The sequence below is a fragment of the Chanodichthys erythropterus genome, chromosome 11 (genome assembly GCF_024489055.1).
Source record: "Chanodichthys erythropterus isolate Z2021 chromosome 11, ASM2448905v1, whole genome shotgun sequence".
NCBI classification, from domain to species: domain Eukaryota; kingdom Metazoa; phylum Chordata; class Actinopteri; order Cypriniformes; family Xenocyprididae; genus Chanodichthys; species Chanodichthys erythropterus.
The window spans coordinates 56,292,868-56,314,435 of NC_090231.1; the positions used below are offsets into that span (position 1 = coordinate 56,292,868).

At 37.5% G+C, this 21,568-nt stretch overlaps 1 protein-coding gene across 7 annotated transcripts in view; it reads left to right on the plus strand.

The window, feature by feature from the left end:
* The window catches only part of tead1b (TEA domain family member 1b), an 81,811-nt gene that overhangs the window by 19,139 nt on the left and 41,104 nt on the right, over positions 1-21,568 (plus strand). For 6 of the 7 annotated variants that reach the window (XM_067400160.1, XM_067400159.1, XM_067400164.1 and 3 more), the window contains exon 3: positions 7,702-7,954. In XM_067400160.1, the coding sequence (XP_067256261.1) occupies positions 7,807-7,954 (148 nt within the window). In that variant the 5' untranslated portion in view covers positions 7,702-7,806. Of the gene's footprint in view, positions 1-3,533; positions 3,645-7,701; positions 7,955-21,568 lie in introns of all 7 variants that reach the window. The other variant, XM_067400162.1, reaches the window with a different exon arrangement.

Below are 21,568 nucleotides of genomic sequence, written 5' to 3' on the forward strand. Positions count from 1 at the left end.
ATCTTTGTGCTATGCACAAAAGTATCTAAAATTGTCACTACCGAAACATTGTTTTGGAAGTGACAAAAATAAAGTAAATTGAATTATCAGCTTAGATGTTATTATAGTGTTTGGTTCAATGTATATTCAAACTAATGTATCCTTAACTTCAATATCAGTATGATAAACTTTATGCCTTTTACAAAGAAAGATTGGATTCAAAATACAACAAATCTCATGAATTACACTTGAAATATTATTAACACTGTAATTTCTAATGATTTACCTGTGAAAACTTAAAAATATATTTACAAGGTAGATGTTAACAAAATCTTTATAGGTCAGTGTAACCCTTCTTATTAAATTATTTATTACTGTGTCTCGGTAGTGACAAATTTACCAAAACTTTCTGAAAATACAAAATGAGAATGAACTGTATAGTTACTAGAAATGTGTACCTTGGATATTATGCAATTTGCATACAAAATTTGTGGAAAAATACACTTTTTTTTTTTTTTTATTCTTATAAATCCAACGAGGCCAGGCTTGATACAGTTCTTCTGCTTCCCGGTAAAATAATAATATTCAAAACGTGTTATGTGTCTGTTTATTCACACAATGGTTTTACATACTACAGTAAGATGCATACAAAAAGTAGAGATTCAGATGAAAGACTACATCTCATCACATTACTATAGATAATGTTGAAATTTAATTTAAAATAGTTCAATATCTGATCCACTTTCATCAGTGAATTAATTTTGTGTTGGGAGAAGTAGATTTTGGCTTGAGACATTCAACTAGCAAAAGGATTTTTTTCCCCTTTAGTATTGTGTGTGTAAGTGTGCGCTCCGCACAACGTGCAGGTGCTCACATTGTTTGAGCACAGAGCAGCACTTGTTTCTCCATTATAGTGCAATTTTTAATGAATCAAAATGGAGAGGCTTCCAGCTACATCCTTTTTCACTCTTGCCAAAATGCATTTGTCAAGGCTTTTTGGCTGTGTGTGCGTATGTGAGCATAAGGAAATCTCACTTTGTCTGTCATTCTGCAATCTTTGCAGTCGTTTACCGCTTTCTGTGAGTTACATCAAGTTGTTACATTAGGTAAGATTAAAACTTTTGCATTAGATTCTGGATGTCAAAAGTAAATGCTCGCCGTAATGGCTGCATGTGTGAATCAAAAGCACTTTGTGGTCAAAATGCCACCTTAGGTATTAATGTAGTATACAAATCATATACACTACAAAAGAGATATTTAATAATCTCTCTCTCTCTCTCTCTCTCTCTCTCTCTCTCTCTCTCTCTCTCTATATATATATATATATATCCTTGTAGCATACAGAATATTCATTTTAGTTTTTAAGGTTGTAATTAAATATTTTGGCCAAAGCATTAAAATAATCATCATCTTGTAAGTATTGCCAATAATATCAATATTGGTAAATCCTTAATATTAATAAAAAAGAAGAATATTGAGAAATCCTTTCACAGCTCCTGGCTGGAAAACACAACCACAAAGTTAGAAGTACAGAAAAAAGACAGTATAACACATTTTTAATTAGACATTCCAAAAATGTATTAATGTAGAATAATGTAGTATGTTTTTTTTATGTAGTATATTTAATAAACATGTAAGTGAAAAATATTTGAAGGCTACATTTTCATTTGTTTTTATTTATTTATTAATTATTATTATTATTTTTTTTATTTTATAAATGAGCTTATTCAAGTGAATATTCATTACTGCTTTGGTGTCTAGTATCATGAAATTACACTGGTATTAGTATATATAGTATAGTATATATTAGTATATATAGTATATATACTATAATTTAGATTAGATTAAACTTTATTGAATCCCAAAGGGAAATTAAGTTGTCATAGCAGCTCAGTACATTCAAAATACACTTAAAGTACAAATACAGAAACTTTTTTTTTTTTTTTTTACATTTAGGTGTAAAAAAATAAAAAAAAAAATTTTTCTCAAATTTAGATTTTGCTCATGAGGCAAACATCCTCATATTTTCATGTCTGTTTCTCTCAGGCGTAAATTTAATAAGCTCCCTCCTAGAAGTAAAGAGATGGTTCCAGCAAACTTTTATCTATTGTTTGTCTCTATTTAGACAAGACATGTAAGAACTGACAGTTTGCTGTGAAATATTTCTGAGAGCACTTACAGTAAGACAACAACCCGATATAAAACAAAGTCTATTAGAGTCGTCTTCTTAAACGTTGTTCACTTTTGCCAAAGAGTTAGCACATGCATTGCTGCGAAGGATTTTCTTGGTCACATCTGATGAATGACGTCTTTATCAATTGCAGGGGAAAAGGCTAAAAGATAAAATCCTGCTTTAATCATACTCTCATTTATTGTGCATGTTGAAGTAATCCAATAATGCAGCGCTCTGGAACAAGGCGGAAATTATCATTATCTTTTAGGCGGCATTGATCTGGGCTCCCCATGAGAGATGTTGCATGAAATAGTGGCAGAGGTGAATCAGTTACGTTGATGTATCGAAGGCTAAATGATCATCGAGGGACTTCAGCCATGTCGCGTGATTAGGCTGTTTTTAGGCTATTGATTTTTCTTCTTTAACACTTGTTTCTGTAAATGCATGTTCATTTCACGTTTGTTCTGCAACAGCAAACATTGCTTGTCTTTACTTGTAGATTTAGAAGTAACTAGCCTTCATTGCAACCCATGGTTTAGTGACTAACATTTAACCCAACCGTATAAGCCCAGTCCAGCGGCAGTGATCCGCTGCATCAGACTGACTGTTTCTCTCCACTAAAAGTGGCTGCCTATCTAGAACCAGCTACTACACTTTCCATTACCATCAAAGGCAGAATAACCTCCAATTAATGTAAGTGGAAATGTAAATTCAGAGTAGATCCATTTGGTCTGGTGATAAAACTCAGAGCAGTGAGTGGTTAGAAATTGCCATGGCCTAGTGTTATTCTGAGCATTCATCTTGTGCAGTTTAAACCTTGCATTCATCTTGTGCAAATTAAGCTTTAATTCCTATCTCATTTTACTACCAAGGCTTAAATAATCTACTGAAAATATGTTCATTTGCTAAATATGATACGCCATTTAAAATAGACAAATGTTTTTGCTTTAAGTAGGGTTTGTAATATTATAAAAAAATTGGATTTTCAAATTATATTTTTTGGTCTAGCTGCACCAGCACTTCAAAAAATTCAGTACTGTACTGTATAATCATTTACACAGTTGCTGTCATAATTTGTTTTCATGACAAATGTATTTAAACATACATTAAATAATTAAGATATTACTAACAGGTCAAGTAAATATAATAAATAAACTGTATATGCTAATATAACGCACATATTGAGTGAAATTCTCCTCTCTAGAGTTCATATCTCCAGTGAACTAACATGCTGTGGACACTAAATGACTTGCATGAGGTAAATGTAATGCTACATGAGATATTATTGAGCTGTTTTAGTGATGTGAAGAAACACCATTTGAGAGTACATCTAGTTTATCTGTTCTTCTTCTTCTTCACTTTTTCCTGTTGTGGTGGTTAGCAAACACAGTGTGGATCGCCTGTGACTGACTGTATTCATCGTCTAACTGCATGAACCGAACGGATACACTGATACACTGATGCCAGCTGCGCATCTCTCTTCTCTCCGACGGTGAATTGACACACACGCCTCCTCTCACTCATTTCTCTCATTCGCTCCGGTTGAATAGTGGTTGTATTGCGCATAATTTTACAATATTTTACAAAACATTTTACCAAAAGCGCATGCGGCATTGATCTATGTGAGTGGCGCGCACATAAAGCCGCTTCTCAAACAGCTTGTGAATACCAAATTGAGTTCGTTTTCGTGGCTTATTGTGCTTAAACAGTCAAATACATACACAATTATGTCAAAATGCCTGTCTTGATGGGTATTCAGTGAAATACAGTCAGTTTTGGAACGTAAATATTTGAGGAAAACACGTTGTGTAACAGTATATTAGATCTGTGCATAAGCTCTTAAAGTGACAGCAGCCTAATATTAAAGGTGCACCAGAATTTTTTTTTTAAAGATGTAATATAAGTCTAAGGTGTCCCCTGAATGTGTCTGTGAAGTTTCAGCTCAAAATACCCCATACATTTTTTTTAATTCATTTTTTTAACTGCCTATTTCGGGGCATCATTATAAATGAGGCGATTCAGGATGTGTGGCTCTTTAAATGCTGACGCTCCCCGCCCACGGAGCTCGCGCTTGCCTTAAACAACATAAAAAAAGTTCAAACAGCTAATATAACTCTCAAATGGATCTTTACAAAGTCTAATCACGTAAGTACAGTGTTTATTTGGATGTTTACATTTGATTCTGAATGAGTTTGAGGTTATATGCTCCGTGGCTAACGGCTAATGCTACACTGTTGGAGAGATTTATAAAGAATGAAGTTGTGTTTATGAATTATACAGACTGCAAGTGTTTAAAAATGAAAATAACAACGGCTCTTGTCTCCGTGAATACAGTAATAAACGATGGTAACTTTAACCACATTTAACAGTACATTAGCAACATGCTAATGAAACATTCAGAAAGACAATTTACAAATATCACTAAAAATATCATGATATCATGGATCATGTCAGTTATTATTGCTCCATCTGCTATTTTTCGCTATTGTCCTTGCTTGCTTACCTAGTCTGATGATTCAGCTCTGCACAGATCCAGACGTATAATCCCTTTCATAATGTTGGGAACATGGGCTGGCATATGCAAATATTGGGGGCGTTCACCCCGACTGTTATGTAACAGTCGGTGTTATGTTGAGATGTTTTTCGGAGGTCTTTTAAACAAATGAGATTTATATAAGAAGGAGGAAACAATGGAGTTTGAGACTCTCTGTATTTCATTTCCATGTACTGAACTCTTGTTATTTAACTATGCCGAGGTAAATTCAATTTTTGAATCTAGGGCACCTTTAATCAAAGAAGAAAAGACAAAGAGAAAGTCACTCGCTGCTCTTGACTGAATACCTTTTGTAGCTTTTTTTTTTTTTTTTTAAGTTATATTTATGGGCTTTTGTGCCTTTATTTGGAGAGGACAGTAGAGAGCAGTCATGAAAGATTTGGGTAGAAAGAGGGGGGGGCAGGATCTGCAAAGAACCTCGAGACGGGAATCGAACTCGGATCGCCGTAAACGCATTTGCGCCATATGTCGATGCACTAACCACTAGGCTATCGGCACAGACAGCGTTTGTAACTTTAATTGTAAGCATTAATCTCTATTTAATTTTTACAGTGAAGACTCAAATCAGTGTCTTTTATGGCAGCATTCCTTTTAAGATAAATCCCAAGGCAGATATTTCCAGTCATGCAATTGCAGCACCTTGAATGGGGACAGATACATTTTTTTATTATTCATAATTAATAAACTGTGCTTCTTTAGCTCAAATCAGACTCGCAAAACCTTTTTTTTACAGGCTGGTCTAGAGCTAAACTAAAACTACCTGTTGAAGTGGGATTGTTCATGTCACTTCAAAAGCATACTCTTGTCACTGGTATTTTCTATAGGGAAGTCAAACTCCATCAGGCGAAACAGACGTGTTGAGACATTGGCCTTAGTTCCTGCTCTCAAGTAGGCCACACGTGGCCAAGGGACCAATGGCAGGCATTTTTCAAGAAGGCTTTCTGTTAGCATATGGGAGCCAGCACTGCAAGGATGGCTGAAGTAAACATGTTTATCTATGCTGAGCTCCTGAGCATTCCCCTCAAACTGGCCATCTTTAAACAGTTTGTATATCTGACAGTGGGGGAAAATGCGGTTCCAAGATGAGGTACTGCTCTGAACAACCACATTATGTTTGCAGCAGCGCTGGAAGTGATTACCAGTGTAGTTCATTATTCAGTTTGGATGGAGGGGGGAGCATGAAGGCCCAAAGCATTTAGTGGTCAGAAAGGGGAGGCTTTTTTTCCTCTCTCATCAGTCTGTGAGTCTGTTCTGCAGTGTCAGCATTCAGCACACAAACACGGAATTCAGTAAAAGCTCTCTCCACTCTCCCAGAGCGTTTCCCCCCTTTTTTTTCCAACAGCCTGCTCCCTTCCCCCCTCGTGAACTGACATTCTAGAAGAAACATATGCTGCTAGTCCACATCACAACAGCTTGTGCTGCCTGAATGGAAGAAGGCACGGAGAGCGGAAGCTGTCGGAAGGGTGGGGGAAGGAGTGGAGTGGTATACGGAGAAGAGGGGAGAGTCTTCAAGAATGCTCACACGTTCTTGAAGGTGTTGCATTTTGGACCCCATCAGTGGTTTATGTGAAGTTGGGTTGGGTGGAGAACAAAGGAAATTAGAGGAAATTATTTTCTTACAGTTTATGATCCCAGTTTATGGGGTGATTTGGAGTGGTGACCCAAGCTGAGGGCTGGTAACTGGGAAGCTGCTGGTTCAAAACTTCTGAAGTCAACATGATATTAAAATGGACTTTATTTACTTTCTTAAAGGGATAGTTCATACAAAACTGAAAATTCTGTCATCATTTACACACCCTCATATCGTTCCAGACCCGTAAGACTTTTGTTCATCTTCGGAACACAAATAAAGATCTTTTTGATGAAACCTGAGAGCTTTCTGTCCCTCCATAGACAGCTACGTGACTACCAATTTGATGTTTCAAAAAGTTCATAAAGAATCGTAAAAATAATTCATATGAGCAGTTTAATTTTCTGAAGAGACTCAATCTCTTTATATGATGAACAAAATGGATAGTTCACCCCAAAATTAAAATTATTCCATGATTTACTCACCCTGAAGCCATCCTAGGTATATAAACTATCTTCTTTCAGACGAACACAATCAGAGATATATTTAAAAATATCCTGGCTCTTGCGAACTTTATAATTGTAGTGAAGGGGGGCCAGATTTTGAATCCCCCCGAAAATACATCCATCCATTTAAAAAAAAAAAATCTCACTATTGTATGTTTTTCAGGTTATTTATTTAGAATAGAGTAGATGGTAGGTCATTATTTCATTTTCATTCATTCATAGGAATATGAAGGCAATATTGCCCTAGATGTTGACAAGGAGGGGCAATTTGAAACCGGCAAATGAGTTTGAGATTTTTCGGCTTTTGACAGAGAAATTTCATGGTTTTTATGGAAATGTCAGGTGGTTTTAAGAAATGTTCAATGGATAAACCTTCTAGTCTGAAACTTAATTTCCTCAGGCAATTGGATTTAAGTTGCAGCAATCTTATATGCATGTCATCAAAATTCATGCTACGTAATCTGGGGAGCACTACCTTTATTTTCGGTATTGCCGGTTTGACTAACAATTTAATAAAAAGAGCATTTTACAGTTAAATGTAGTTAAAAAAAGTGATTTGACGTGTAGCCAAGTATGGTGTCCCATACTCAGAATTTGTGCTCTGCTTTTCACTCATCCAAGTGCGCACACACAGCATTGAATTTGAAGTGTGTAGTTTCAAAGTGTGAAAATACTTTAAACCAAAGTCCAGTTTAATAGGTTGAGAAAACTATGAGGAAGCCATTCATTGAATTCACCAAAGAGTGCAATCTCTGTAAAACGTTTGCTCTGTTTGTTTGAATGGTCTTACATGTTCTGACTCAACTGTGGCATGAGTTTAAAGAGATACGACCATCGAACACTATCATCACCTGCAATCTTATCAGCAGATATCTGTGCTGGAGAGAGTAACCACAACTCTGTTTATTGTCACTTCCAGGATTCACCCTAGTTTGCTCCAGGCTTCGGCTTGGAGGTCCCAACCGCCACCATTGATCCCAGCAGCTGGAGTGGCAGTGAAAGCTCTGCCGAGGATATTGAGAGGATGAGCGACTCAGCAGACAAGCCCATTGACAATGATGCTGAGGGGGTGTGGAGCCCTGACATAGAGCAGAGCTTCCAGGAGGCACTGGCCATCTACCCGCCCTGTGGACGCCGCAAAATTATCCTCTCGGATGAGGGCAAGATGTATGGTAAGAACAATGTGCTTCTTCCAAACTATACCATACAGGATATGGCCACAAACAATCTCTGTGTTTCTTCAGAAAACCAATCAACAGTAGACAGAAAAATGTAAGGTGTCGATTTTGGTGTAGCTCAGTTGACAAAATATAATGTGGCAAATAATAACACCTTGTCCTTACCAGCTGCAATTGATAAATCTCTTCAATCGTCATCTGAGGTTCATCTGAGGTACATCTGAGGTATATCATTTTCACACATGAATTGGCACCTCTTGAGTCCAGAACTTAAATTGGGATGTGCTGGAGTAGACTTTACGGAGTGCACACCTCTTGCATTGTACAACATCCTGACCAAAAATTATTTAATCTTTTGATTGAGTAGCCTATTAAATACTTTCTTCATACAGTTTTACATACTGTCTTATGAAGTGACATGGTTTGAAAATACTGATTTATAAAGAAAACAGATATGTTCCTAATTCTGAGTATGTGAATTTTTGTGTAGGATAGTCCACTGGTAAGGTACGTACTTTTCCGGCTATCCATGTTTTCACTGTTATACGGTAGGGGGCGCTATTAAGCATCTTCTGAAAGAGTACAGAATCTCCGGATCAAAACACAGGTGAAGAAGCAGAAGCAAGTGATAGAAGATTGCTTATGCAAATGAAAAATAACATGATTATCAAACATTAAACGGCATATAAATCAAAACTGCCTAACATTACCGAATGCAGTGTCGACCCAGGAAGGGTTACCTCAATCTACTCCAACTGTGTTTTGATAATCGTTCTGAATCCCATCCGGATGTAGTCTTTTTCATTCAAAAATGCGATTTTCTCAGCTTTTTGTTTAAAATGTTGCTTTTTAATGAAACTTACTCACATTCAAGTGTTTATAAGAAAGGGTGCATGAATCTAGAATAAAACATTTTTAAAAATGGAAAGAGTTAAATTACAGTTAAAGGTGTATTTTAAGTATTAAAAAAAAAAAAAAACTAAATAGGAGCATAGTAGTATACTTAAAGTGCAAAAATAATATATACATAGTAAATTATGTTCACTTAAAGAAAACTTACAGGTATACTTGCAGTATATAACTACTAAACTAGTAGTTTACTTAGAGTAAACTTCAAAGTGTATTTTCAACTAATAAACTAACTAGTAAACTATCAGTGTACCTATAAGTTCACTTGTAGTACAGTTGCAGTTTTTTGCTGTTACACTTACAGTATACTTAAAAGTACACTTTTATACACTAAATGTGGGCCAATTTGGTCCCAAGTAGTATTGAAACAGTATACTTATAGTACATTGATATTAGTATACTTACTATATAAAGTATACTTAAAAATAAACTTAAACTTTACTGAAGTGTACTTCATAAAATGAACTTGAAGTATACTTCTGTTTCATAAGGGTCACTTAGTTCCAAATTTTGTTGCACTGGGTAGCCTCAGCCATGGTGAAATCTAGTCAAAAATCTTGCTCAGTGGCTGTATATTAAATCAACAGGAAATCAGAATTGTCACACTTTTTGTTGGCCGCAATTCAGGTCATTCCAAAGAAAATAAAATCTGTTGGGATTCATACTTCCATACTTGCAATGAGAAGCATTTATAAACAAAAGATAAGCTCCCTGCTGTCAAAATAAAACTTTAATGGTTTGGTGTTTGAAAATTAATGAAGACATCCATAAGTATTACTTTTCTTATTGAAAATGCTGTTTCACTTCACATTGTATAAGTAATATGGATTATAAACACTGTTTTTCCATTTAAATATATTTGACTTTTACTGTGGACAGATTAATGACTTGTTGCTGGAAACTTGTCATTTTGCATCTGGTTAAGACATGTTGTAAATGTCACATGACAAGGTAGCAACACGAATCCCCTACGATGTGGCCTCAGGGTTGAGTGGATCGGTCCCAGAGGTGATCCCTGGAGGTGAGAAGTAAAACTGAGGGCTCTGAGGAATCACATGAGAGTGAAGGGGTGGAGAAGATGAGAATAATTGTCGGTCAGGAATCTCTGAAGTCTTCGCGGGCCTCTGCAGCAGGCTTCCCGTTCGTTGGGTTGTTGAGTAGTGGGAGTGTAAGTAAAGCAGCATGAACTATTAGTCAGGAGCAGATGGTACTGCGGCTGTCACCAGCTGTGCCACCCCCTCCTCCTCCTCCTCCTCCTCCTCCTCTCCTTCTCCTGCCGTCCTCCCCCTTTCCTCCATTCCTGGCTGGGTGATGTCATGGAAAGAGGGAATATTTTCTTTCTGCGGTGTTGGAGTCCCTCACAGCTTGTCAGTGTCAAGTGAAAGCAGAAGGCCCTCGGGGCATTTGTTTGCAGCTGTCATGTGACCCCTCCGGCCAAATGAAATGTAAAGTTTAGGAGTGGCAGCAAAGCCTCTCAGCTGCCACTACAAAAGTGTTTTTGGAAACCCTGCACACCCAACTCACTTTCATTCACTTCCTCCGTTAAGAATTAAAGCACGAAAATAAGTTTGGCTGACCAGTTTTAAAACACCAAGTCCAAGTGCTAGATTCACTACTGCTCAGACTGATATAAAAAGGGTTTCTTTTGGGGCGGGGTTTCTGTATTATGTTATATAAGTCAATGCAAAAACAACATCTTAAAGCTAGATTATGTAATTATAGTACAATAAAATGTACAACCAATGATTTACACTACCATTCAAGATTTTTTTATGTTTTTGAATGACGTCTCTTATGCTCAGCAAGGCTGCTAATTTATCTGATGAACAATACAGAAAAAAAAAAAAATAATAATATTGTGAAATATGATTTTTAAAGAACCAGTTTCTAATGTAATTTATACCTGTCGTGGCAAAGCTGAATTTTCAGCATCATTACTTCAGTCTTCAGTGATCTATACTGATTTGGTACTTCTCTTGGTACATTTCTTATTATCAATGTTGAAATCTGTTTTTGCTGCTTAATATTTGGAATACTGTGAATACCATCATGTGACACTGAATAAATTATATATTGAAAGAGATATATACCAAAAATTGATGCACCGCTTGATGGAAAAAACATCACAAACATGACAATTTTTGGTCAAGATCTTGTATTGACAATGCAAGAGGTAAGCACTTTGTAAAGTCTACTCCAGCACATCCCAAAGACGAAAACTGAGGTTAAGATCAGGACTCAGAGGTGCCAATTCATGTGTGAAAATGATTCTTCATGCTATCTCCCAGCCATTCTTTTACAGTTTGAGACTGAAGAATCTTGATATTGTCATCAATGGCCATGATACGTCTTCCTACATGGTTGTTTAAAGGACCTATAATGCCTCTTTTACGAGATGTAATATAAGTCTCTGGTGTCCCCAGAATGTGTCTGTGAAGTTTCAGCTCAAAATACCCCACATCTTTTATTTATTTATTATAGCTTGTCAAATTTGCCCCTGTTTGGGTGTGAGCAAAAACACAGCGTTTTTGTGTGTCCCTTTAAATGCAAATGAGCTGCTGCTCCCATCCCCCTTTCCAGAAAAGGGCGGAGCTTTAACAGCTCAACAACAACAAAGCTGGAGAATCTCACGCAGACAAAATGAGGAAAGTGTTCAGCCTTACATTGTTCAAACCGGAGTCGACACTGATGGAGAGACTCAGGAAGAAGTTACAACTTTTAGAATGAAACTGGACGATTCTGAATGGTTAGTGGATAAATTTATGTAGTTGCTGTGGAGTTGATTCAACTCATCCACTAGCATGTGCCGTCATGTTCATTTTATTTTAGTTGAATTGACCCTCGTTTGTGAAGCAGTCCGGCGTAAAATGACGGCATGTCAACAACACTCTACTACAATTCTTGCAGCCCAACATGGCCTCACCCCCTTTGTTGCGTGTTCCCGGGGGCGGGGCTTATGTAAATTTTGGGGTTTGTGATGTCACCCACCCAGTAAGAAACTCGTTGTAGTCCTTACCAGCCATTTGTAGTCCTTAAAAAGTGATTTCTGTAAAAGAAATTTCTCCCTTTGCATTGAACTTTTATTTTCAATTTTTGAACTTTTATGTGCTTCTCACATAAATTAATATTGTTTTTAATATAGGTATGACTTTTTGCAGTTGGGAAGAGAATTATAGAATGAATGAAACGATGCTGAATAATGAAACAGTGCTGAAATTTCTATTACAGTTTCTTGTACAAAGGAAGCAGCATGTGAGCCATTATAGATCCAACAGGAAATTATATCAAGACAATCACCTGACCGTGCAAGCAGTGCTGGGGTTGCTGACCTGTCTGAGAGTGCAGAGATTGACTAGAGGTCAGCTTTAGCAGCTGTTCAGGGTGTCCGGTTGCATGTTTACTCAACAGCGATGTCCATCATAGCCTCAGGAGTAATGTTTCACAGTCCTGCAGACCACAGGCAGAGACAACAAGAAAGCAGCACACTGTCACGGGCTGCATTATTACACATGCAATACGTATTATAAGCAGACGAATCAGATTTGTTCACAAATCCCTGCCAACAAAGTTTAGACTTGATGCTTTAAAAGCAGATTGATTCAGTTACTCCTCCAATGAATTGTTTTCTCTTATGGTTGTTGTCTTAAACTGTTACAGAACGGTGAAGTTGGAAGAAAAGACAAATAACAAAGCAATAGTAAATGTGAGAATCATGTTGAGGATAGAGAGAAAGACTGTAGCCAGAAATCTACAGTATATATATATATATATATATATATATATATATATTGACATTAATGGCTATAGAAAAGGGAGGTTAAATTCCATATAAGCCAAAGCAACAGTCTGGATGACAGGCCGTCCGCTCATCTTACGCCACAAGTAATTACATTTTCAGCAACTAGAAATTTGTCTGTCCACACTGCATGTAAAGCTTCTGTGTGATATTACACAATCACAGCAAATCAGAACATATTTAATGTTTGATGTACAGTTTTAAAAAGCAGCATTTTGAACCAAATGGGATTTTGGCCAGAAACCAGGTGATCGCCCAAAATGTCCCATCGTCATGGTCACAGATGGTTAGTAAAAAACGTAAGATTTGAACATGGAATAGGTTATCGTTTGTCGCTTTATCAAGTTACCTGCCTAAAGATTACTGTGTGCACACGGATCTGAATTTTGAACCTCATGTCATATCCATTTATATATATATATATATATATATATATATATAAATGGCAGTGTTTGGGCTTTCACAAAGTTTGGCGGGACATTGAAGGCAGCAGATTGCGGCTGCCCTCTCTCCGAGCGTAGAGTCGTTGTATAGTCTCGTCTTTCAGCTCTGCAGCTGTCACTGGGTCCTAGTGCCAAAGCCATCACACCGTGAACTGTGACCCGCTCACTCACTCAAGCATTAACAAGGGCCGTTACAACTGTCAAAACAAGAGGGTGCGTCTGTCAGTGGGGTTCCGGGACAAATTAGAGAAACAGACTTGATTGGCATTTTTGGTGAATTGAATGTGGTTAATGGGCCGTTTTTCTGTACAGGGTTATTTTGATTCTTGGGTTGTTGTGTGTGTCTGTTGTGGACCATATACAAAACAGACATAACAGGCCCTACCCTTAAAATCAAGAAGTTTGACCATCTGAAATTCTTTTGTTTTCATTCTACAAAAATATTTATTTGTATTTATGCCTTAACTGCATTAAACAAACAGTACTTTCTGACTTTTCCAATGCTCCTTTTAGACAAAAGGTTAGCATTTAACACTTGCAGGTCAATCTGGCTGCGTTTCCCAAAAGCATCGAAAGCCTAAGTTGATCATGGAGACCATTGGTGGCAATTGTACGATCAAATTAGGCTTACGGTGCTTTTGGGAAACGCAGCCCTCATCAGTACTGGTTAACCGATTGTGTTTTTCTTGAAGTTTTGAGACTTTTTCTCTTTGATGAACATGCCTGCAAAGTGTCAACAACACTGATGTGTTGTGGAAACATGCGTATGAAATTTATATTATGATTATGATATAAATGTCATGGTTAAAGGCAGCTGCACAAACCTAAAATAATATATATATATATATATTTTTTTTTTTTTTATGTCAACTACCCTCTAAGGATATTTACATTTATTCATTTGGCTTGAACTTTTGTCAGAAGAAATTTACACTATTGTACACTATGTTGACATGCTTTTTTTAATAGTTCATCCATGTTGATTTAGCTGGGAGTCGAACCCATGATCTTGGCGTTGCGAGCGCTGTGCTCTACTGTTTGAGCTTTAGGAAAGCACACAGAAAACCTTTCACAGTTTCACAATTCTTTTGTTTAAAATATTCTGAATTGTTTTAGTACTATTTACAATTTTTATAATTTGTGAAATCAAACATGTTTAAAAATATACAGTTTTAAAAATCATGTTATTTTTTTTTTTTGTAATGTGTGATAACCCTAGTAAAAAACCTATACCAAAATTAAAAATAAATTTATTTCATAATAAGAATGCTTCAAATCCATTAACATTTATTGATATATCACTTACTGATATAAAATTATAATTAAACTCTATTTGGAGTATTTCTTTACTGCACAATGCACATTTCTTAATATTACGCCTAAAAGTGTTTTAATATCACTATGTGATATCAATATCAATATTTGTGTAATATCAGTCTTTAAAAGCAAGATATTTAAAGTGTACCTAAAGTTTACTTGCAATAGTTCCACTTCAGCACAATCAAATATACTTCATTATATGTTTAGTTGGACCTCAGCACTACTTCCACACAATTAAAGTGCATTAAGTACAAAATTAGTTGTTCCAATTTAACAGACTTTAAGTACCAGTTTAGTGTACCAAAAGTACAATTGCAGGGTATTTTTATTTAGCACATAAATATGTATACTTAGCACAAAAATAAATTTATTTCAAATATATTTTAGTATATTTTTTTGACTAGGGAAGGAAGTATAAAACATTTACTTTTAACCTTTTTTTTTGTTTTGTTTTTCAAAGTGGGATTTTTTTTTTTTTTTTTTTTTTTTGTCTGTGAATTGTATTGAATCCAGTTAAGGTCAGTTTAACCCAGTTCATATAAAATCATACCCATTATTTGAACCTAACACAATGGTTAAAAAGAAAAAAACAATGCAGATTGGTTTATGTTAATTAGTGCTGGTTGGTTGATGGTCTAACCGGTTGACCAACATAACCATGCTGTTAACTGGCAAAACTTGCTGCCTGGTGATTAATCCAAGGAAGTTTTTCTGGATAAGTTATTTAAGAAGCATGGGGAAAAAAACACAATCCCATGTAAAACACAACAAGACCAGTAGGGACAGGTATCAGTGATCTATTTATCCAACAACTGAGTAGTGATTAATGATGTTGACTAGTTGTAATTATGTTTTTTTTAGCTTTGATATTTTTAAGGCAGTAATAACAAGCAGTTTTTAAACATTCTCAGAAGAGTTGCATCTATAAATATATCCTCATTAAAAAAGCCAGCTTGGATCAGCATTCAGTCAAAATGCAGACTTGTCGATTTTGAAAATATATATATATTTTTTTTTTCAAACTAATGATAATCAAGTAAACATTTCTTAACCCCGTAAGGATGACCTTACAACATTCTGACTCGTGTTTCTTTGATTCTTCTCTATTGTGTACCATTGCTTTAATGAAATGCACTAGCTGACAGGCCACTCTCCAGAATGCCACAGGAGCTGATGAGATCTCCTTTGAGAGGTCCTCCATGCTGATGAAGCACCCTGATTGGCTGGGGATTGGATGATTATTTTTGTTTTAGGTCAGCTCAGAACCCGATGGCATCGAGAATCACACAGGTCTATAATTGGTGTCCAGCAGCCTTTAGCCTCGATAAGACGGCCGCCGTGTATCTCCTGGCTCTTCGAGAAGGAAAGGCGCAGGTATTTTGGTGCAGAGAGACCCGCGGGATTGCACATATTCACTGCGCATAGCTCTCTGCGAGAGACGCCGTCCTGAGTACCCTTAAGCCCTTTGTTCCCCTGGCTGAATGCAGTTAATTAGCAACAGTCACTATAGCAACTGCCTCTCACTTCAAAACAATGTCTAATTTTTGCAGCAAAGCTTATCATACTGTTTACCTGATGGGCTCTCTAGCGCCCTGAGTTGTGCCGGGGCTGGCTCCCTGCCCAGCCTCAGAGGTTAATTGTGACCGCGGTGAAAAACATCACAACAGCTGCTTTGTGATGAGAGGAGCATGAAAAGGGGTGGAAGAAAGTGGCGGTCCCCTTCAGCTGAAAGAAGCGAAGACGCGGCACTTACATAATTCACCTGCTTTGCGAGCCTCCATTCAGCACTCCCTGTGTGATTACATATCCTCTGGATTATATAAATGAACACATGACCAGATGTGAAATATGGCAAGAAACGCACAATGGGACATTGAGTTCCCAGAAATTGCATTTAATGGATGTTATTGTGCACGCAGCAGAGCCTTAAGTCAAATTGTTAGGAATAATGCGCCACAGCACGATGCTAACTGTGATGTGTGATATGTAGAAACTCAAGAGTTTTTTTTTTTTTTTTACCTCATTTGCGTTTCAAGCAGATATTTGGAGATTTTTGTTGAAAAAAATCAGCTGTAATGCATACAGCATCAAGTGATAAAATGTATATCCTCCAACCAGCCATGGCCTCAACATTTGGTTGGTTGTTGCGTTGGGTAGCTTCGCCCACACTGAAGTCTCGTTGGACTAAAGTACACCATCTTAAAAGGGTCATGAACTGCATTTCTATTTATTATTTTATAATGTTTCTTGAGGTGCATTTATAATTTTAATATTTTTACAATCAAAAAATTTTAATAATTTAGAAATAAATGGCTAGCCTGGGTGCCAGCCCAAACCCTGCCCACAACATTTTTTTGACGGGAAGTTCGGTCTGGACTCTATCCATTGTGGAGTAATTATGCTCGGCCCCCAGAAGGCCGAGCCAATCAAATTGCCAGGGCGGGCTTTAATCGATGATGGACAGGCTATCTGCTGTTACGTAACCACCCACGTCATCAAAGAACGCGCTTGGGTTGAATTGGTTTTCACCAACGATGACTGCAGCTGGAGAAGTAAGATGTTTAGATTCCGCTATCACGTCTGTAATAAAAGAAATCGACAGCGCATTAATTTTAAAAGACGAACAAAGAACTGCAATCAAGGCATTTGTCGATGGGAAAGATGTGTTTGCCATCCTTCCAACGGGATTCGGCAAAAGTTTAAGTACAAGATCAACATACGTGACTTACTGCGTTGCTCTGATTGGTTGTAGGTCTATCCAATTGAGTGCAGAGTTTTTTTTTTTTACTGGTTCGGTTAAGACACGCCCCATAATTCAAGTGCAATGGAGCAGTATCAGACTCACATTCTGCCTAGAATATGAGTATGACGAAGTCAGGCTAATAAATGGCCATTTCCTACCCTGATTTAGGCTACGTTTACACGTAGGCGGCTATTTTCATAAACAGACATTTCTATCTCTCTGGTTTCAAAAATAACATCGTGCACACATGTCAGTTTTCAGAAAAGTGTTCATTTACACGTACCTGTGTATTTATGCCATCAAACCTATAGGTGGCGGTGTAACGAGAAGCTCAAGCCCACGTAAGCCAATCAGAATCCTGAAAATAGCAACGAATAATACACGAGAAGAGTTTGCACCAACATAAATGCATAAATAGCAACGAATAACAACATAAATAGCAACGAATAACATAAACATAAATGCGACTGCTACTCTAAACGCATCCATGATCACATGTAAACATAGGTCGCACTTTTGATGTATGTGCGAGTTCTGGCGCATACTTTGATGTTGGCTGCCTAAACACCCGTTTGTCTCAGTTTACATGCAAACGAAGATTTTCAAAATCTCCACTCTGGCCGGAGTTTTTAGGAAGACTCGTTTTCAGAGGTGAATTCTCCGTTTGCGTGTAAACGAAGGGAAATGTCTCAGTTTTTCAAAATAACCATGTGCGTGTAAACGGGGCCTCAAGCCTCGGGGCGTGTCTGCTGCGAGACTGAAGTGTAAATGCCCACTGCTGTGATTGGCTGACATCTTTGCATATGAAATAAGTATTACATGTGGAACTCTCTTGAACACTTTTACTACATTTTTACTGTTACAGCTGTCAAGATTAAGGAATTGTGAAAAGTGTTAATTATGGCATTATATTTAGATCTATTCCTATCACATGAAAGTTTGCAGCTTTGTAGCCGATGATAGTTTGTCAATCGCGTGAATGATTTCTGCACTCTCATGAATGCTTTCACCATAACTAACAGTGCAAACATGATGTAAATACAACAAGTGGTTCAACAGTGTCACTGATTATAAGAGGAGTTTTGGCAAGTGTCCTGATAAACTGGTGCTGTGTGATTGACAGATTCAGCCATTATAAAGACAGTGTTCAGACATTCACATAGTTGAAAATAAATAAAACCACTTTTAGGATCATTTGGAAGATAATGATATTTTTAGTCCAGTCATCCTAAATTGATATTCTTTCCTTCTCATGTCACTACTCACTAACGTGCCAGTGGGCGGTACCAAAGACGCAATGATGTAGAAGTAGGCGTTGATCTTCTTCTGCAAAGGCAGTCTTTCGCGGCACTATGACATCATAATTCCACATTTTTCTGATCCTTGGTTTTAATAAAAGCTGTTTTTGGAATAACAAGGAAGTTTTGAAGTTTGGAAACTTTGAATTCTCAGTTCATGACCCATTTAAAGGCATAGTTCAGCCAAAAAAACAAACAAAAAAATATTACCATTTACTCACACTGTCAGACTTTCTTTCTTCTGTGGAATGTAAAAGAAGGTATTTTAAGAAACATCAATGTACGTTTTTGTGCATCAGTGGTCACCAAAACCGTTGTTGAGAAGCAGCCAAAATTATGGAAGAACATGAAGGTGAGTAAATAATGACATATTTTTAATATTTGAATGAATCTTTCTTAAAGAATGCATTCAGTCCAACATTGTTCACTGCAAGCATTGTTTGCTTTGTTTTATCGTAAAAATAAACAATCTTCAAAACAAGGCAATTTAAATAAGTAGGAAAACGAGTTTAAGATTTATGTTCAAGACTTAATATCTTATACAGTTAAATTGATCTAATTCCTTTAAGGATGTTTAAATATTTTTACTTGACAAGAAGACAAAATAGCTGATTAAGATATGATATGGTTCTTCCTGTCACCATGCACTGGATTTCAGACATGCGTGTTGGGAAAGTTTGACATTTATTAGTATAATCAGTCAGATTATTACCATAAAGCAGTGTAAATCTCACAATGTGATGGGAACGTGAGAATACATGAGGCTGCTGTAATTATTACATGTGAAATGACCATCTGTCTCAGGAGCAACGAGCTGCTTTTAGTCACAGTCGCACTTGGCGATAGCAGTTTTTCTCCACCAGAGCGGTTCCCACAGCGCATCTGTTTGCTTTGAAGGTGGCAAACATTTATCATATTGTGTCATTTCAACGCTGACCAAAGGATGAAAGACATTTTCAGGGAGCCTGCTGCCATCGGCCGAACGTTTACTGGACCCATTTGCTGGAGTTACCGCCACCATTGTAAGGCCTTTTTTGCTCACCGTGTTATTATAGATATGCAGTGTGCTCAGCAATCTCATCAAGGCCGGACTGGCGTCTCCGACGGGCACTAAGTGGCACTTGGTTTGCAGGGCTGCCGTGGATCATTTAGGCCTAATGAGCGAGCCTGGCCTCCCCCGTGGGGCTGCCAGAGCGCTGTTCCCAGACCTGCCTCAGCGGCGGCCCGCTTCGCGCTCGCACCGCTGGCGCACCCTAGCTACCCGCTGTGAGGATAATGAGGAATTCTGGGATCCGCTCAGGCCCCTGCTTTCTGCATTCGCTCAGAATGGAGTCTGGAGAACTTTAGTCTAACACAAACCTCCAATATAATCCCTCGCTTTTGTTTGTGCGCAATTGTAGCTTTGACAAGCCGCAGTGGTTTTACACCTGCAAGAAACATTTCCGATTACAAAATGATTACGTTTTATGCCGGCAAAATGATTCAGAAATACCACCAGGATTGTTCTTACACAGTAAACGGCCTTTGCTTGAAACAAAATGATGAATAGTTTTTTTTTTGTTTGTTTTTTTTTTTTGCTGCGGTCTTATTTGCGTAAAAATCAGCTGAACGCCGTGCCCTGAATAACATGTTCCTGAGCAGAACAGCTGCATTGATTTTCTGTATGGATAATACAAACCAGCAAACTAACTGTGCCTTTTTCTCTGTGCCTTGTGGGATTTTTTTCATTTTGCTGAAATATTTGGAGTGGTTTCTAACAAAGCATATTGAATTATCATTGATTGTGTTCCCTAAAATTCATATTACTGCCGTCCGTCTGACTGCAAAATAAGAAAGTGCGGTGTAGTGACAAAAATACGCACGTGTTTGATCCTGAAAATACAAAAGCAGCAGCAATATCTGTCAGATCAGAGGCTGTTTAGCCATGTTTTCTGATGGATGTGGACTTTATCTTACGCCTCCTGGTCGTGTCACACTTAACAAAGCTTAGTCTTGACGGCCTTGTTAGGGCTTGTCAGCACCTGATGTTTTGTGCTAACAATGAATAAAAAGGAATTTCTCGTTCTTTTGGACTTAGACATTGCAAACATATGGACCTGTCAGAGAACCAACTTAATTTTGTTTGTATTGACTCTGGCTGTTTTTCAATGGAGGTTTCAGATTTCTTCGCTTACCTCTAGTGTTCTTGGCTAGGACTTGCCCCTTCGTTGACCTTCTGAGTTGTTTAAATAACCCTGGGGTCTCCTGCTGCATGTCCTCACTGGTCAAAACATTCTCCGGTCCTGCCAGGTGAAAAGAAGTGCGACCCAGAGTGCTTTGGGTTGTCTAGTCTATCCCATGCTTGGCTGGCCAAGTCTGAAAGCAAAACGCCTAAGGCATTTCATATTTGCTATTTGTTGACCACAGTGTGACATGATACTATTGACAGCTTCTCCGATTGCACAAAGAGCTTGTTTTGAAGTTGTTTTGAGACCATGAGGGCATGTAAAATGTTGTGGTCAATTTTTAGCAATTTCATCCAGTATGGAAGAAAATGACTGTGCGATTCTGAAGGATACCGGAATAAGAAGAATAAGTCTGGAATGTCAGAAATTCACTTAAATCCAACGGTCTAATTTTTGTTTTTGTCACCATTTAGTTCTTTTTCACTCAAGGCGTCTTAGGTTTAACATCATACCAATAATTAAGGTAGACCCCATTATGAAGAATGAATGTACCGGCTCAACATATTTGACTGCATTTTTTGGACATGACTGCAGAGATCATGTGAGCTGTCTTCTTTACTGTTGAAGAACGGGATCCAGCAGAATCAGCCAGTGCTTAGGCTGGTCTCATATTTCACCTCTCCAATTGGCTGCATTTGTCTGAGTGAAGCAGGACATTCTGCTCAATTTAAAGAAGCAGCAGCATTCATTAGTTAACGTATTGTGGCTATTCTCATAATGGCATACTAGTGTACTGCTTACTGAAGTGAGAAACTTAACTGAGGGAATTAAAAGTGTAATAACTTTGGATTCATTTGTCACATTGGAAATATATTGTCAAAAGCACTTTGCATTGAGGAATACAATATTCCATGAAGTGTGTTCTGTTGCATAC